Raw genomic sequence first — 17669 nt, 5'->3', positions numbered from 1 at the left:
TGCTATGACAGAAGGCAGTACTGTGTTGCGTTAGAGTTGGAGATCTATTTGTTCTTGTCAGCACAAAGGACAGAAATGTGATAAAAAGTCATTTGGAAAAATGATGTGAAAGATTTGATATTTTACCTGGCAAATTGAGGCCCCAGTTTTATTGGGTCCCTGTTTTAAGTAAACCTTTCCACAAAGCTTCAATGTTAAAGTTTGAATTAGGTCTTGTCTTTAACTCTGCCTTAGAGCTATGCTTACATGGTTGCACTGCCTTTTGCTCCAGAGCAGGTCTAGTTCATGTAGGGCATCTGCAGTTGGTCGCAGTAGTGACGTAGTTTAGTGGTAGACTTGGCAGTCCTGGGGTAACAGTTGGACTTCATGATCTTAAGTGTCGTTACCAATCTGGTTGATTCTTTGATTCTTTGGCAGCAATGCTGCCTTGTGAATGCATAAACCACAACAACTTACAGTGTTGAACCTTTCTGTGAATCAGATATTTAGTGCAAATTCCTCAGCCACGTACACGCTTCCATTTCAATTTTAAATGTCTCTTGTCCCGAGTACTGTATTGGTTTTAATATCCAGAGTGGTGCCAGACTTGGGAAGACTACCATTTCTACTTTACCCAGGTATTGCTCATTCCTGGGCTGGTGAGGTGCTCAGTATAACCCCAGCCTCTCCTGTTGGCTGCAGGGGCAGCTGCCCCTTTCTCCTGCCAGCCATGGATGGCTCACCTCCTGTTTAGTAGCTAAAAGTCTTGCTTGAGGCAAGGAAGCAGCAGCTCTACACTCTTCCTTGCCCAGGGGTCTGCAAGCCAATGTGTCATAGTGCCATGGCCAGGAAGATCAGATTTCTGACAGCTGTAAGTTGTGTGGTTTGGGTTTTATTTTCTTGGTGGGTTTCTTTGTTTGTTTGTTTTGTTTTTAACTGTTCCTGACATCTTTACATTCAGTTTTATTAAGAGGCTTCAGCGGGAGCTGTATCTTCCCAAGGTCTAGAACCATCAAGATGTGTTCTGGTGGCCAGCTTGAGTCATACACTTGCATCTGTTTTTCGGGTTTGTCTTATGATTTATTAGTGGCTGAAGAATAACGTACCTTAATTGTCCTGAGGTTGTCTCTTCCTCCTTTTTTTCGTCTGGGTGGTGAAGGGCAGTTGAGGCATGATTTGCAAGAGATGGATAAGAGCTGATAAATGACTGCTCTAAGGCTTACATAGAGGTTATGATCTGATTGTGCCAGTAGGCAAAACACCTCCGGGTTGAGCTGCTTGGAGATCAAGAAGGAGCCAGGCTGGGCTTGAGATAAGACTGTTAGCTGAAGGATTGCCTGTGGGACCTAAAATACCGATAATAGTAGCAGGCTTTCTTACTACAGGGAGGCTGTTGATCATTTACTTGTGACAGAGAACATTCTTTTTCTGTATATATGGCAGTGCACAGCTGATCATTTTCATATTTAGCACTTTACCCCCCGCCAGATACTCAGCTCTGGGGAGAACTGAAGCAGTTATAACTGGGTTAGGTAGATTGCTAATTCAATCTGGCAAATACTTTTGATTAAAATAAATGAGTAAAATCATGTCAGCAGGCAGAATGCAAAGCATGTGAGCGCTTTAGCTTGTGAACCAAGGGTTGGTGGATGGGTTCTTTGTGCAAGCAGTGTGTAATACATGGTGGACAATTAAAATCATTATATATTTAAATGTTGACGGTGTGATAGTGTAAGAAACCTTTTCAACAGGAGCATGCTGAGGCATAGTTTGTGATCAGAATGCATTAAGCATTTCTGGAAAAACTTGCTGATGTGGACATTTAAGATGCAGCACAGGGCACTGCTACTGAACCAGAGCTTGTTTCACATGGAAATGCAGAGGAAACCCAAGAAGGGTGCAATTTGTATAGCTCCTGGAAAAATGTCTGTATATGTCCCATCTAACTTGGCAAGGTTTCCGGTCCTCAAGCAAAAACAATTTGACCCCAAAATCAATCTGAAGTGGGAATTTAAATGATATCTAGAACTCTAGTACGTGATAGTAAGAAATTGGAATGGTTCTATGTACTTGTTACACAAAGTGTACATATTCACTATATAATCATTTTAGTATAAAATGAGTATCTTTGATGTTATTGGGTTTCTTGGCATAATTAAACGAGTTCACATATGGAAACATACAAAGGTGGGAGCTATAAAGGGGAAAAGAAGTCAAATCACCTACAGCAAAAGGCAGGTTCGCTGGAAGGGAGCCGGCTGGAGAGATGAGTTGGCAGCTGCAGCCTGTTCGCTGGGCATTACCTTTTACATGCAAGACAGAAGAAAAACTTCTGTTGAGGCAAAGCTTTAGTTGAGAGGATGTGGATGTGATGTGACTCCAGGAAAGCTGTGCATGACTCTGGATCCAGAGGTCTAGAAGGATTTTAAGCATTTTCTGGAGACCTACTATTACTGCTCTGTGTTTGTGGACAACTTGTGACTGGCTGTACAGTGCTGTTAGTTAACCCACTCAGAAGTACTCAGGTTAGGCTATTGGCACAAGCAGGCCCTGCTAACTGTCCTGTCTCCTCTATTCAGAAGGCAACTCAGAACAGGGATTTCTTATAGCTGACATGCCGAGCAGAGAGCTGATAGCAGGTGTTGGGTATTAGGACTTATCCTAATCACTTCTCTCTCCTTTGGCATCAAGGACCTCATGCTGTGCTGTTCAGGGTTCAGTGCTCTGACCTGGGTGACAGGAGTATCTCCTCTTATGTCACACAGCTTAGTAGTTGGAGGCTGTAAGAGAAAAGCAGTTTATTGTCAAGAATATGGAGAGTCATTAATGCAGAGATTAGTGATGTCCCCTTGGTCAGGTATCTCCTGCTCTTCTTTAGGCTAGAGAAGTATGTTTCAAATGCCTGTGTAAAAAGTGGCAGTGTGGCCAGGCTGTATGAAATGTTGTTCCTCTTCCAACGCAGTTCATCTGTGAGTTGGCAATGAGAGCTTTCTCTAATTGCAGAAGAAGGTGTAGTTAATGAAAAATTAAGTTTCCAAGACCTAAGGTGGTTACTTTTTAGTTTTCTTCAGTTCTGCCCCAGGTTCTTACTTTAACATGGCACTTGAGTCTCTCACCATAAAGAGCCCTTCTTACGCTAAAGGTGTGAAACATTTGGATTTCAGACCGTCTTTCCACCTCCCCTGTTTTTCCCCACTGCTGCCTGGGTAGTAGTGTTGCTGCCCAAGTTCTTGCTCTTCAAAGAGAACAGTGCTATCCCACACAATGAAATCACCTCTGGCTGCCTTGCAAGCGCTGTGGACTTCGAGCCAGGCATAATCCCTTTCCTGACATTTGAGTCTCATTAATTGAGTTAACAAGATGCTATCCGCGCTCTATACTTATGTAAATATAACATGCTAGCAAAGATCTTAATGGCAGCTGATATATCACACTGCCTTTACATCTTTCAAGAGGTAGCACTGCAGGAGTCACTTCCAAAAGCAGGTTGTGTTCTTGGTCCCATGGGTCCCTTTATAAGCTGTCAGAAATGCTGGTGGTCAAGGCCAACTGTTCAGATGTCTTTAAAGTGTCCCACTGGTGACCAAAAATCACTTTGTCAAGATGACAAATGGCCTGCACATACCCCGTTCACCTTAGAGCTTCACTCTAATGTCAGCTCCATTTACTTGTCAGAAACAGGTATTTTTTTTTACTTCCAGCCGTGCAACTGGGGCAGGGGAAAGGAAGGAGTAAAGGGAACACAGGCTCAGAAAGAAATCTGCTTGTATGGTTTCTGTTCAGTGTGTTATAGTAGTTGAGATTTGCAAGCTTTGGACACACCAGAATCTGTTTGTTTGTACATGTGTGAAACAGAAAGAAGGGAATTGGCTTTTCGGAAGTGAGAACTGCCCCTGCAGGGCTTTGATTATGCAAAACCATGTTTTAACCACTGGATTTTTCAGGCAGAAAGCGGTTGTGCAATGCTAGTTTCTTATTTTGGACAGCAGACTTCTTTCCAGAGCAGCATTTAAAAATAACCGTTTAATGAGCTGGGTCTACCCGGTGCATAGGGCATTGTGCGTGTGTTGGCACTGAAGAGCTCAAACCTCTGAACTCCTGTGGGTGGTTTCTGCCATTGTATTTTCATGTGGCTCAGTGGTCACTGCTGTGAATGAGAGCTGCTACATGTCACCCAAAAGCAGCGAGGGCCAGGCCACAAAATATGGTCAAAGTGAGCTGAAGGACTGGGAAAGTGACTTTGACAGCTTTGGCTTTTTGTTTTCTCTCAATCACTTCCATTCCGCTTTTGCTCAGTTCACAAGTCAAAATACACTTTTCCTCCTTGCATCTGCAGTGTTGGCTGAAGCTTCGAAAGTCACAGTCTGATGTATTTTAGCAGTGTGGTTGATCACAACAAAGTTTATTCCACCTTCATTGCATCCGGTGGAAGCTTTGCATCCATCAGAAGTTTGAGTAGCTAGGATGCAGAAACATGGAGAAATGAGATGTGTCAAATAAAACATCACTGCGGAAAGAAGTTTTTCTGACTAAATTCTCCTGTGGCCTTGAGTCTTTTCTTGCTGGCACCAACTGGATGAAACCCACTTGAGAATGTTGAATCTAGATGATCTTTAAGGTCCCTTCCAGCCAAAACCATTCTGTGACTGCTGCCATGAGCTATCCATGAGTTAGGATTCCTGCTGTGCCTCCAGGATTTTACTAGCATGGAGCAGTTGCAGTAAAAAGGAGTGAGCCCCTGTGAATTGAAGGCAGCATTAAAAGACTCCAAAGGCTCTTGCCCCCTTCAAGGAGTCCTGCCTGAGATGCTCCTGGTCCTTGTCTCTGCCCACTCTTCTCTACCCAGACTGACGAGCTGCACCTTCTCTCTGCAGTCTGCTGTGAATAACCTCCTCTCTTTTTCCAATACCACTGTGTAGCACAGGCAAGATCACGTAGGAAAACAAAAGCAGGGTCAGCGCTCAGTTTTCTTGCAAGTTCATTAAACCAGCAGTGTCTGGAGGCCTCTTGCCTGAATAATTTCATAATAGAAAACAGACTCCTGTTGCTTTCTTTTGGGCTACTATTTTTATTTGGTTGTTCCTCAAGCGTTTTGGTCCCATTTCAAAACTTGCTTCAATTAAATGAAGAGGGTTTGGGTTTTGGTGCTTTCCAGTTTAAAAGCTGTGCTACTACTGCAGAACTTCTAGGAGTCCTCTGGATTACGGAGCTAAGGATTGACAGGGGTTTTCCTAATGAAATATCATTCAAAAAAACCTATGTAGATTAAAAATTCAGAAGAAAATAACAAACCCTTCCCCTTCCCCCCCCCAGCTGAGAACTCCTGTTGCTGCTTCTGGCATACATCACATCTTTGAGGATACAGTATCATGAGAAAACTGTCACTTGGTGATGTATTAGGGTAATATATCATGAGAGCATCGTTTCTTTAGAGGATATGGGCAGTAAAAGACATGATTCTGGCCAGACAGAGCAGCAGGGGACCTTGCTTTTTTTCCCTTCCCTTTTCTTTAATCTAGCCCTGTTTTTGTGTTGTACAGAAGTGAGCTTGTTCATGGGATATGACTTGTTGCAAAGTAAGTTAGGAGGCCCATTGGGCTTTTTAAACTCTTTCAGAAGTACGTGGCCTCAAGGGCTGCTTTGTTCAAAGTTTTTAGAACAGGCTCAAGCCTAAGACTAGAGCATTTGCCACTGCCTGAATCTCCAGTGTAAGGGTCGAGTAAGCAGACTTCAGACAGAGAAGGCAATAAAGATGCAATGACAGGTAACTACAGTTCGGATAATGTACTTGTAGATGTAGCCCATCAAAATGTAGTGAAATTGTACTTAGGAAGAAACCTCAGTCAATGCATCTGTTTTAAATAGATATCAAATGAAGTTTTAACTCACATCAGTAGGAGAAAAAATACTATTGGTCAGTATTCAGTCTGTAATATAGTTATCAAAAAACATGAATTCTGAACTTGGGGACTCAGATGTTGATGAAAACTTTTAAAAGTTGTTTTTATGCTTTTGTCTCTCTGTCATTGGCAATGTCTGCTGGAAAATAGGCTGAGCACTGTCTATAGACTGTGGACCAGGATGGTAGTAGTTAAGAAGTAAAAGTAGAATATTGTTAGCACACTCTTTTGATGGGACTGAGTTAATTTTTGAGATGGCTCCAAATGTGACACCGTGGCTTGATCTAAAATGTATTGAATTCAAATTGTTTAATAATTTCTTTTAAGCCTTTTGCACAATCTGCTTTACCCTCTGTGACATCAGCTTGATAATTCATCTGTGCCTTCTTCAACAGTTTTTTGGGCTAGAATTTGCTTAGAGTGTTTTCAGACCAATTTGGCTCAGGGATGATAGGAACAAACTTCTTCTCCAATCCATCCATAACACTTAAGGGGAACCAGCAGAGTAGCATGCTCCAGGAGCTGATGCACACAGGACAGCAATGCTGTTCTGCATCTGCTGACTTCAGCTGTGCACGGGTGGCCTTTGGATCAAGCTAAAGCAGTGGAAGATCTGATGGTACTCAGCTGCCTGTCACTTCTATGGGAGAATGAATCCTGCCCCATCAGCTGGAGTCAGGGCAAACCAGACTAGGCTGGACCATGCTTTCAAGATGAGCTGGGTTGTGATTGTTTTGCTGGCTGATCTGAGTGGCTGGGAACATCCAGCAAGAAACAGATTGTAAGCTCAAAGGGATGTGTCACTGAGCTGCAATCTTTTCCAGCAGGATGGGTACAGGTTTGCGCCTTCAGCTTCAAATTGACAGGTATTGTCTGTGACTACCTTTTTCTTAGGTCTTGGCATCAGATTTAGGTGACTGATAATTAATACAAATTCCTTATTGACAGAGTTGAAAAAACACGTATTTGGATTTGCTTGTTTGAAAACACATTTAAAATTCACAAGAAAAGCCATGACTATTAAATGCATGCGTCTTGTGAAATGCAAAGGTGGGGTCTCCCACAAGAACCCCAGTGCATGCCCTTTCCTCAAAACTGATTCCTGGACTACTATAGCTGGTTTTGGACTACAGTACTAACTGTTGTGAAGGCAGCATAGCTTATTACTTGAAGACCATGATATTATTTTGTTGACAGGTAAAGAGTTTTGCCTTTAACCTTACAGCTGAAGAGCTCTAACCCAAAGTGGCACTTGGAGGCTGAGGTGGAGCAGGGAGAATGGGAGCTGAGTGGTCTGAATCCCACCCTTGCTTTCTTGCTGATTTAATCTGCAGTTATGGTCATTTCATCTGGCCATGTCTGCTTTGTCAATGAACAGGGATGTACTCCTTGGATGCGCTTATGTGATGTCTGATGTAACGGGACTCTGATCCCAGCTGCAGCCTTAATGCAAACAAATGTAAAAGGAAAGAAAGTGCTTTCTTTTCACCACATAGTAGTGCAGTGGGCTGCTGTCAGGATTGCAGCAGGCCACCGAGGTCACTTCCCTCATGCTGGCGAACATCATTAAGCACAGTGAAAAACAAGATTTAAATCTGTTCAGTCTATAAGGGCTTGTGAGTGATGTGTCCTGAATGACTTGCACATACTCATGTCTTCCTCACAGCAGCAGGGGACACCGGTTTGCAGTGAAATTCAGTGTCATCTTTCAGCAAGGCCTTTATTTTATTCTCTTTCCTAGGGTGCGGGGACAGATGGAAGTATGAGGGGGTGGTTGATACTGGCTGAGCTGCAACCTCCTCCCAGCTTGCCCTCAGAGAGGCCAGATAAGCTAAAGAGATTACAGGGATGAGGAGATAAATTGGAGGCTACCGACTGCTCTGCTCAGGAAAGAAAAGGGAGACTCTGTGAGCTGAACTGGCATATTTTGTTCCTCATGAAATACTGTTATTTGCACCTAATGCAATTCATGCTAAAATCATGGCCATGTTGTGCCATGGGCAAGAGCCTAATGCTGAAAGTACTGAAGCATATGTTTAGCTTCACCCACTCCAGTGACAAAACTCCTGGGAGTTGTCCTGTTGAAATTGAAGACATTCTCAAGATAATAGGACTTCTCTCTTTGTGGGGTGAAGCTTAAGCCTTGGTGCTTGTGGGTTAGTGTACATTAACAGAGAAAACGGCATGATTTTTTGGAGAACAGACATTGCTTCATAGGGAAATATTTTTTCCACCTTGAATGTAAAACACACCTCGTGTGCTAACCCATTTCTATTACTGTACCCACAAAATGTGTTTTTGCAAGGGTAATTGGAGGGGAACAAGGGAAATGAGACCTTTTTCTTATTTCCCTTGACAGTGGTTCAAAACATCTGCAAACATCTCTCCGTGGGGAGTGGTGTCTCCTCCCTGAAGCCAAATTGTGCGGCTCCTGCTCAGGCAGAGCAATGCTTGTGGAAGAGAGCAGTCACACAGTATTAGCAGGGATTGCTTGCTTGCATCAGCTGTCAATTAAAGGGAAGTTTGTAACTCAGACCCGAGACAGCGAGTTCCAGGCAGCGGTGCCAGAGGAGCAAGGGTGCTATTTTCAGAAAGCGCCTCAGGATTTGTCTAGACCATGAGTTACGCACGTGCCTGAGCCTGTTTCAAATTCACGTTGGCCCAACATTGGGGTTGTCTGCACGTAAGCATAGGTGCAGGCACACAAAGCTTGGTGCTCCCAAGCATTGCTGAGGGACAGAGATTGTGGCCTGCGCTGGCCCAAACATTTGCTTCCATGTGTGCATGGACTCAGCATGGCTCTGTGTACACATGAGAGAATGCTCTGGCCATAGGCAACATCTGGCAGGGAGCCAGCAGCTGGAGAATGTGCGTGTCATGGCATGCGGTGTGAGCCTGTGTTTGAGCCTGCCCTGTCCCTTGTGGTGGAGATGTTGCTTATATGACTTGAGTGGTCTTGTTTCATTAATTTGAAATGGCTTTTTCTTCTCCTAAGGTCATACATGCATATTTGAAAGCTGTATCCCAAATTCCCTGGGGGAAACTTTTGACATTGTTTGAAAATCGTTATTGTTTCGGTGGATGATCCCATGATCCCACAAGCTTCTCCTGGCAGAAACTTAAGGGCACTCTGAACGACATGCTGAGGGTTCGGACTGTGATGAATAATGGTAAAAAATGAATGTTTTCAGGATTAGCCATTAGCGATAGTTCTCATTTCTGTTTAATCTCTCTTGCTTTTGTTATTTTTCTGTCCATAGCCTTTTTTTGGTTAAATGAATGTTTAAACACTTTCCTATTCAATATAAATCATAGATATGTAGAATCCCAGACTGGTTTGGGTTGGAAGTGACCTTAAAGTTCATCCAGTTCCAGCCGCCTGCCAGAGGCAGGGACCCCTTCCATTACAGCAAGTTGCTCCAAGCCCTGTCCAGTCTGGCCTTTAAACACTGCCAGGGATGGGGCAGCCACAACTTCTCTGGGCACCCTGTGCCAGCGCCTCAGCACCCTCACAGTAAAGAACTTCTTCCTTATATCCAATCTAAACTTCCCCTGTTTAGGTTTGAACCCATTACCCCTTGTCCTATCACTACAGTCCCTGATGAACAGTCCCTCTCCAGCATCCTTGTAGGCCCCTTTCAGACACTGGAAGCTGCTCTTAGGTCTCTATGCAGCTTCTCTTCTCCAGGCTGAACAGCCCCAACTTTCTCAGCCTGTCTTTTGTTTTTTGTCTGCTTTCTTGAAGTCAAACCTGAAAGAGTTACTAACCTCAGGATATCACAGGTGCAGCACGAGCCTCCTGAAAGCATTTTCAATACGTAAGAAGTCAAAACAAGATGAAAACCCCCAGACCCTTACCATGGCAATCTAGCCCTCTGTGAATGCACATCTGCAAGGCTGTCATGTCAGCAGCCAGCTGTGACAGCACAGCTGTGACAGCACAACTGTGACAGCTTGGGGTACCACTGATGGAGGCACTCTTTGGCACAGCCGTAAAGAAATGAAGAGGACTCCTGGTTTTATTTTATTCCTTTATTTTCTCCTCTTCCAAGTCAAATCCAGGTTGAAAAGAGCCATCCTCCTGGTGACTGCTGTGAGCCGACAGGAGCCCAGTGGGGAACCCTGTAGAAAGTTGGCTGTGGCTTCCAAGCTGTGGTTTGGCACACGTTCTCTCCAAGACCTCTGCCAAATATTCAGATTTCTTTTTAGTGTTTGGTTGCTTTTCTTTCTTTTCTTTTCATGTTGGCATTTTATTTAAGGGCACCACGTGAGTTCAAGGCTGTTAGTTTGATACACTTTGTCACCAGAATGGGCTGTTTTGTTTGCAGTTCTTTGCTGGCAGGTAAAAATACTAGGTGTATGTGGAAGGTGAACAAATTGCATTGAGAGGAGGTTGTAGTAAAGGTAACATGAAGCGGTAACACTGGTATTGGGTCTGGTTAGTGTATGGGAATTTGGCCTCACCTTTGCATGCCAAGTTAGAGAGACCTTTGGTTCCCACTAGCAAAGTGTGGGCACCCAACAAAACTGATCTTTCTCCAAAGGTGTTAAGACATAAGTTCTGCAGCAGTCGGGCTTGGTGAGCACAGGAGAGGAGTGTCGAGTGTCATCCTCCATGACTTCCCTAAATTTTCCTTTCCGAAGGGATTCCAGTGTGAGCCCTTTGTGGGGTTGAGCACTGGCTGGGGAGTTGTGTCAGCTGTGGCAGCATTGTTCTGGATCAGCCAGAATAAGAAGTAGGTGTTTCTCCAGCACTAGTAAAAACCTTCAGCTGACGTTCTCTCTGTTTCTCTGTGTGTGCCTGAGCACTAAATTAACAAAAATCCCAGATGTGAATCTATAAACCATCTGTTTAAAATAACCATTGTGCGGGGCTGTAATTAAAAGTTATTTATGATGAATCTTGGGATCCTATTATGGATTTGACTGACTCCCAGGTTTCTGACTTAGCAAACGGTTTATGTATTTATGAGCCATGTGTCTCTTCCGTGCTTCTCGGTGCCAGAGTGCATGTCCTTTAAACAAAAGGAACAAAAAAATCCCCTTCCCTCTCATAACTGTTGGCTTCTGAATGTTGCCGTCTAAAACGTTTTCTCTTAAGACCAGCAAAAATCAAAGTATCTGAGAGCTTTCAACAGCTCCAGAGACGCTGTTGACAGCACAGATGAAGGTTTGGTAATACAGCTGTCCTGTATGCAGCTACTTAGTGACTTCTTAAAATGTATGGCTGGGACAAGTAATGAAATGTTATGATTACTGAGGGTAGAAGGGGACGTATTTGGAAAGGAAAGGATTTGTTGCTAAAGACCATTTGCTGTCACCCTTCGCTTTGCCCTTGCGAAATAGGAGGGAAGAAGGCAAAATCGGGACAAGCAGATGGACAGTAGACATTGAGCAGTGTTTTGGGCGAGAGGGTGAAGGGAAAAAAAAAGGGTCTTGATGACAATTGCTCTTTGTTTAATCTTTGTTCTTTTACACCCAGTGGGCCTGCGAGATCTGCACTGGATAATGCCTGACTGCAATAGACTAAACAATGATTTACCAGCCCTGGTTTATCTGCTGCTGGCCTATGACTGATCAGCATGGTACATTAACCCTTTCCTGTACATCTGCTGGCTCCAGTTTTCCACAAGATGCAGCAGTAAGATAAAACAGGATTTTTTGGGAAGAATTTTGGAATTAAATCCTGTCCTAGAAGCAGCAAGAGGCACATGGATGCACTGCCCTGGAGCTGTGCTCCTCTCTTCATAGTACAGAAGGCATTTTGCTATGACGACTGCGCCAGGGCAGTATGTTGCAGTTGTGGCCCCAAAGGAGCAGTGGGGGCTGCAGCCATGAGTGCTGCTCAGCCCAACCCCAATAGCAGGGAGTTGGGCACCTCGGCTGGCACCTGAAACACAGTTTTGGAGCCGCCTGGGGCTTGCCTATAATACCAGCTAGAGAGGAGGAACATCAGCTTTGCACATCCCACCCTGCTTAAGTGCTTAGCTGCCCTTGTGCTGGCAAAGGCTATCTCTGTTTACCTGGGATACACTGATCTGCCCCTGTGGGAAGAAGGATGCAGCTTCTCCTCCAAGAGACAGAGCTGAGTTTGCTCTTTCCTTTAAATAAAGAGGAAAAAAAGGGATGTGTGTATGGCACTTCCCTTTGAGATAGTCAGCCATGTTCATGCCCTCCATATCGAGAGGCAATTCAAAGATTCATCCCTTAAGTTTCCCCACAAGCATCCTTGCTCTTGGGACTGATGGCTTTTGGAAGCATGAGGAGCAAGCCCCTCTTCTGCTGAAGCTGGATCACTGAGACTCATGTAGTTAGTTCAAGGTCTCCTGAGATAGAGAAAGGAATTAGGAATCTATAGCCCACTGCTTAAGACACCCTCCATGAGGGAAGGACCCTTCAGTTCCTGTCACTGCACTGTGGGCCACTAATGTTCTTTAAGTGGAATAGCTGCCTAATGTAAAACAGCCCTTAGCACTGGTATATGAAATTCCAAATTTTCCCTCCTAGCAGCGGGCATGTACAGCCCAGCTAATTTTTGTTTTCTCATTCCAGTTGCTTCCATCTGTATGTGTAACACAGGTCCTGAGTTTGGGGCTGAGCCACCAGCATTGCTGGTGATAAAGGAAAGAAGAGTAAGATCCAAACCTGGCTGCACCCCTGGGCTGGCTCAGTAATACCAAAAACTTCATTGGTGAAGATTGCTGATTTAAGTGGGGGGCAAACAGGAGGCTTTTACTTAGAAGCAGTAACTATCATGTTTCTCTTGTTTGAAATATGTTGGTGTCATCCTTAGGATCATTTTGCATTGCCAGCAAGAAGCAACTGCATCAGGATGTACCTGAGGGTAAAGGGAGGCAGCTGGTACTCAGGGTTCTCAGTGTGTGAAGCTGCCTGGGTAGCTGGGTTGCATGAGACTTTTGCATCAGGAGTCCCCTAGGAATCTGGGAACAAAAAAGAACATGGAGCTATGTTTTACTTCTCATCCCTCCCGCAGTAATAATGTCTTCCTTTGAAGATGGAATCTGATGGGAAGGTGCCTACTGGAACCCTTGACATGGGTCCAGCCCTGATAGGTTGGCACAGAAGAGCACCATGCATCTCTCAGCTCACAGAGGTCCATGATGCGTGCTGCAGCTGGGTAAAACAAAGGAGATGTACACTAAACTGGGTTTTGCCTTTCTTTCAGACATGGTTTGAACTATGCACAAGATTTTCCTACAGATAAAGGCAGAGGGGCTGTTAGGCTTGATACATTTGAGCAAACTCTCATCAAAGAGAATCAAATCTTAGCAGAACCCTTTAAAATACAGACTGTTTGTAGTTGATCTGGTAAGCTGGATTCCGCTGCCCTTCAACAGGCTTAATGGAGGCAAAGTCTCACTTTGTTCAAGTGGCACTGTGTTCACGTAAAGGGAACCAAGATTTTACCCTGTGCTCTAAAAAGAACTTGTTGAGCCAGTTGCACTGCTGTGCCGCGGCTGCTTTGTGCCAGTCCAGAGCTATGGACCTACTATAAATGCAGCTTAACTCACCAGTTAAAATGCATTTATGGTTGCTCTGCGATGCTGGAGTGATGCAGGGCAGCCAGCACTTAGCAGTGACTAGCAGTGACCTGGCTTTTTACAGTAGTCATTTGTGTCACTGCAGCTGTGCTTTGGGGCCTGATTCTCATTTGCTGATTTCACACTCGCTTGGAGAGAGTCCTCATTTACACTGATAAGATTGAAGTGCCTTTATAGCTCCCATCAGATCAGGCAGTGACTTTGAAGAAAATAAACCTCTGATTTTAGACAAAGAGCTGGAGTGTAATAAAAGCTGTGTGTTATCCTTCACAGGCACCTTGAATAAGGCCACAGGGAGCGAAAGGGAATGACTGGAAAGCACAGCCTTTTCTCCTTTAGTTTTTATGATTTACATTTTCCCAGGCTGTTGATTTTTTTGGTCTCTAATTAAAGTCATAAGAGTGGGTGAGGTGAGTGCTTGCGTCTAGTAGATGGCCACCTGTGTCACTTAATGACCCGAGCTACTAATTATAGGTGGAGGTGACTTCAGAAGGCTATTTGCAGTCAGGAATTTCAAGTAGCAAAATTTTTTTGCAAGAAACACCCAAAGTGTTTGCTTTCTGCCCTTGTTTAAAGGCAAGGATAACCAGAAGGGTTGACACCACGGGGGAAAGGCAGGCTACAAATGGGATATTTCTCCTGCCTGCTGTCACATGTTCTCTATTGACATTCCTTAATGTGCTCTTTGGCCTTGGCCATCGTTGACTCTTTGCCATAGAAATGTGACAGTAATGTACAGTGATTCTGCCTGCTTGTGGTGTTTCATTGACTCTCAGCATCTCGGGGAGAAAGATGAATTGCGGTTGTCTCACTTCCAGTGCAGTAGCCTCTTCTGAAGGACCTCTGTGTAGCCTGGTAATACCGCTAGTTAAAATGACATTCAGCAGTGGTGGAGAGTTTTGTTTTCTCTGAGGTTGCCAGCTCTTCCTCAGCCATCTGTCCTTTTGTCACCGTGAGAAATGATTCTGGAGCTGTGTGGTTCATGGGGCAGCACCTCAAGACCTCAAGGATATTTTAACAAGCATATCATGTAGCTCATTGCTCATGTAAGTAAAGTGGATTTCTTCAGTGGGGCATGTTTTCTGTCTTGTGATGGGTAGCAGTCATGAATTACTGTCTGAGCAGAGTTTAAACACCATTTACTTGGGCTCCTGGATAATTTAGACTGTTTTCTGCTGTGTTCCTTCAAGGGGAGAAAGATGCTTTGAAATCACAAGGACCTCTCCTGAAGAGAAAAAGCAGATTGCTCGCCTCATGTTTTACTTTCTGAATGGCAAGAAATGGTAGCTGTGGATTTGGTTTGCTTGCAATAGCTTTTTGTCTATTTTATTTTTCCAGAATAAGGAAGTGACATGCAAAAGGGAGAAGTGTCCAGTGCTCTCCAAGGACTGTGCTCTCGTCATTAAGCAGAGAGGAGCTTGCTGTGAGCGTTGCAAAGGTGCGCTTCCCTTCCTATTGTTTCCCTCTTAAAATGTTATCGGTTCACATTTGTGTTGCTAGAGATTGGACAAAGTTGGGAGCTTCTCAGCTGGGACTTACTGTCACCAGACGCTAGAAAAGGACATTAACCATAATTAAAATTAATAGGTTTACAAAGCTGGTGGAGAATGCTTAAATTCGTGTATGTGTCCTGTAATTATTAGTTCTTGCACAGCAGCAGTCCTTTAGAAATACATCTTTATTGTACTTTGTTGGCATGTTGTCAGTCTTTTGAAGGGATATGTCCTTTGTAGCTATCAGAAATATTTTAGATCAACAGCAATGTGCTAGTAGCAACCAGTCAGTACGAATTCCTTAACCTTTTGTGTGGTTGGACAGAATAGGAATAATGCTTCTGAGTAACAAAGAGCAGAGTAATTATACAGGACTCTGTTTCTCCTTGTATTAGAAAGAAATCAACCAAATGCTGTTGATGTTCCTAAATGTTCCTGATTAAAATCATCATATCATAGATACTTGTATTAAATCTGAAATGGGCAACAATCTGAACATATACATTTATTTCTTGACCAACACTGTATTTTCTAAGCTCTTATATATATATATATATATATATAAAACTAATGAATTGTGTAAGCATTCTTATCCATGAAATATGTGCAAGTAGATGAAGTTGAAAACCAGTCTTTTTTTTATACTGATGTAGTAATATACTATAAAATACTGATTTTGCTGAGGGACTACTGATGCAGTCAACGAGGTGGAGAATGTGAGACTGAGACAGCTTTATTTTTCTCTGTTGTTTAATTCCCCAGTGGTGATGGAGTGTTTTTGAGAGGGAGATAGGGTAGAATAAATTGTTGGGAGATGCAAGCATTTATTGCCTTCCCAGAGGGAAATACAAATGCAGGAAAACAGATTATGCTGAAATTCAGATGGAAGAGACATGATGGATATGTGTTTTTCCTGGATGGTTGCAGAAGTGCGTTAGCTGCTGCTGTGCTCATGCTTTGCTTCTGTGCTGCAACTTTGAAATAGGTTTGGCAAGCCACAGTTTGAGGATTTGTCTGGAAGTCTGACACTTAAAAGGAACTGAAATAAAAAAGTTAAATCATTACTGAAGCAGATTTTACATAAATTAAATGCAATTTATTTCTTTCGTCAAATTGTGTTTAATGTCGGCTTTATAGCAAAAGATTCCTGAGTGTTGCTTTGATTAGGCTGGAGGTTGATTTTTCATTTCCATAATGGCATGTATAGTTAGCAATGGTCTGAAAATTTTATATACATACATATGCATATGTGCATGAATGCATACAAAATCATTCTACACTAAAACAAAAGGTCTCAAAGTTGAGGACACAGATATTAATATATTGTTTTAATTTAGACTCCTTGTAAGATTCTCTGTTTATCCTGAACTGGGGCGAGTACCTGCAGAACGTAGGCTTGAGCCTGTCATCTGCAGATTGCCTGACATCTCTAATGGGAAAATTAATAGAAACTGTTCAAAAACAGAATTAGGAGGCGCATGGATAATTGTGATGTAAGGGGAAAGAGTTATGTCTTGCAAAAATGCTAGTCCTTCAAATGTATCAGTAAGTATATGGACAGAGACATCCAACTAATAGGCATACAACAAGATCCCTCACCAAAACCAACTGAAGAAACTTAAGTAGCCCTGATTTTGCGCAGAAACACTTCTCATCAGGGAATAACTAACAGGTGCTGACAATGAATGGTTGTTTTTGTAGTGGAAAAGGTTACCAGCAGATCATAGCAAAGATCTCAATTTGTCAGTGTGCTCAGCAAAGAGCTAGAAAAGGGGTGAAGAGGGACAGAAAGCTTCCTGGTGGTGACCTGATCCCTTTAGCTTGGTAAAGGAGGAGGGCTGCCTGTAAGGAGTTGAGAAGGGTCTTAACATACTGCGCAACTGATGGCAAAATGGCAAAGGAAGTTAATGTGGATGGGAGTAAATGTGTGCACACAGGACAAACCAATCCTAACTACAAATACAGTAGCTGGCTCTGAGCTGACAGTTACCGATTAACAACTGTTTCTCAGTGTTATAAAAGATACTTCTCTGGCTGGATCAGCTCAACCCCAGTAGCTCTTCAAACGGAAAACTGAATGTTGGGTTTACTAGGAAAGCAGTAGGGTACAGACCAGAATGCCCTGATATTTTTTTGTGTGAGACCACAGTGTGTCCCCTGAGGGAATATCAGGTAGGCTGCTTGTTCTGTCTCCTCTGGAGGCTAAGGTAGAGCTATTGAGCTTGTGCTGTATTTTTCACTTTGCCATGGGTGTCTGTTGTTGGCTGCTATCACATATTTGGCTAGAAGGACATTTCTGAACGAGTTTTTCTGCTCTTTCTGAAAGGTAAAGCAAAATATGCACCTGTATACCTATAGCAGTCCTGACACCACACGCTGTCACCAGGTTGTTCTGGTGCTATGGGAAGATGTTGATGGAGCCAGATCTACCTCCTGGGAGGCTGCTTTCTCTCTTGCCACTCCAAATGCTGCTGAAGCTCTTGCTGTGTAGTGTGGGTATGGGAGTATTTGGGGAATCATGGGTGCAAACGCCTGCCTAGCACTTCACCTACTCCCTTTGATGTCCCAGCAGCTCCCCGGCACTCCCTGTGTGGAGCTCAGATGCAGCCAGGACTTTGCCCTGCAGCACTTGTTCTCAGTTCTGTTTTGTCAGTCTGCCAGAGTGCCCATAGGGAATGCAAGCAGGAAAGGGGAAACAGGGCTTTTTCTTTTTTTCTGATTTATTCTTTTTTTTA

General features: G+C 43.6%; 1 protein-coding gene across 6 annotated transcripts in view; it reads left to right on the top strand.

The window, feature by feature from the left end:
• Positions 1 to 17669, top strand: part of BMPER (BMP binding endothelial regulator) — a 148284-nt gene that overhangs the window by 10916 nt on the left and 119699 nt on the right. For 4 of the 6 annotated variants that reach the window (XM_065665813.1, XM_065665805.1, XM_065665806.1 and 1 more), the window contains exon 3: positions 14780 to 14879. The exons of 1 other annotated variant lie outside the window; for it this stretch is intronic. In XM_065665813.1, the coding sequence (XP_065521885.1) occupies positions 14780 to 14879 (100 nt within the window). Of the gene's footprint in view, positions 1 to 14779; positions 14880 to 17669 lie in introns of those variants that run through there. One more of the 6 variants, XM_065665809.1, reaches the window with a different exon arrangement.

This window comes from Lathamus discolor, chromosome 2, assembly GCF_037157495.1.
Source record: "Lathamus discolor isolate bLatDis1 chromosome 2, bLatDis1.hap1, whole genome shotgun sequence".
Classification (NCBI taxonomy): Eukaryota; Metazoa; Chordata; class Aves; order Psittaciformes; family Psittacidae; genus Lathamus; species Lathamus discolor.
Note: the sequence above shows the minus strand (reverse complement) of the source record. Positions and strands in the feature narration are given on the sequence as shown.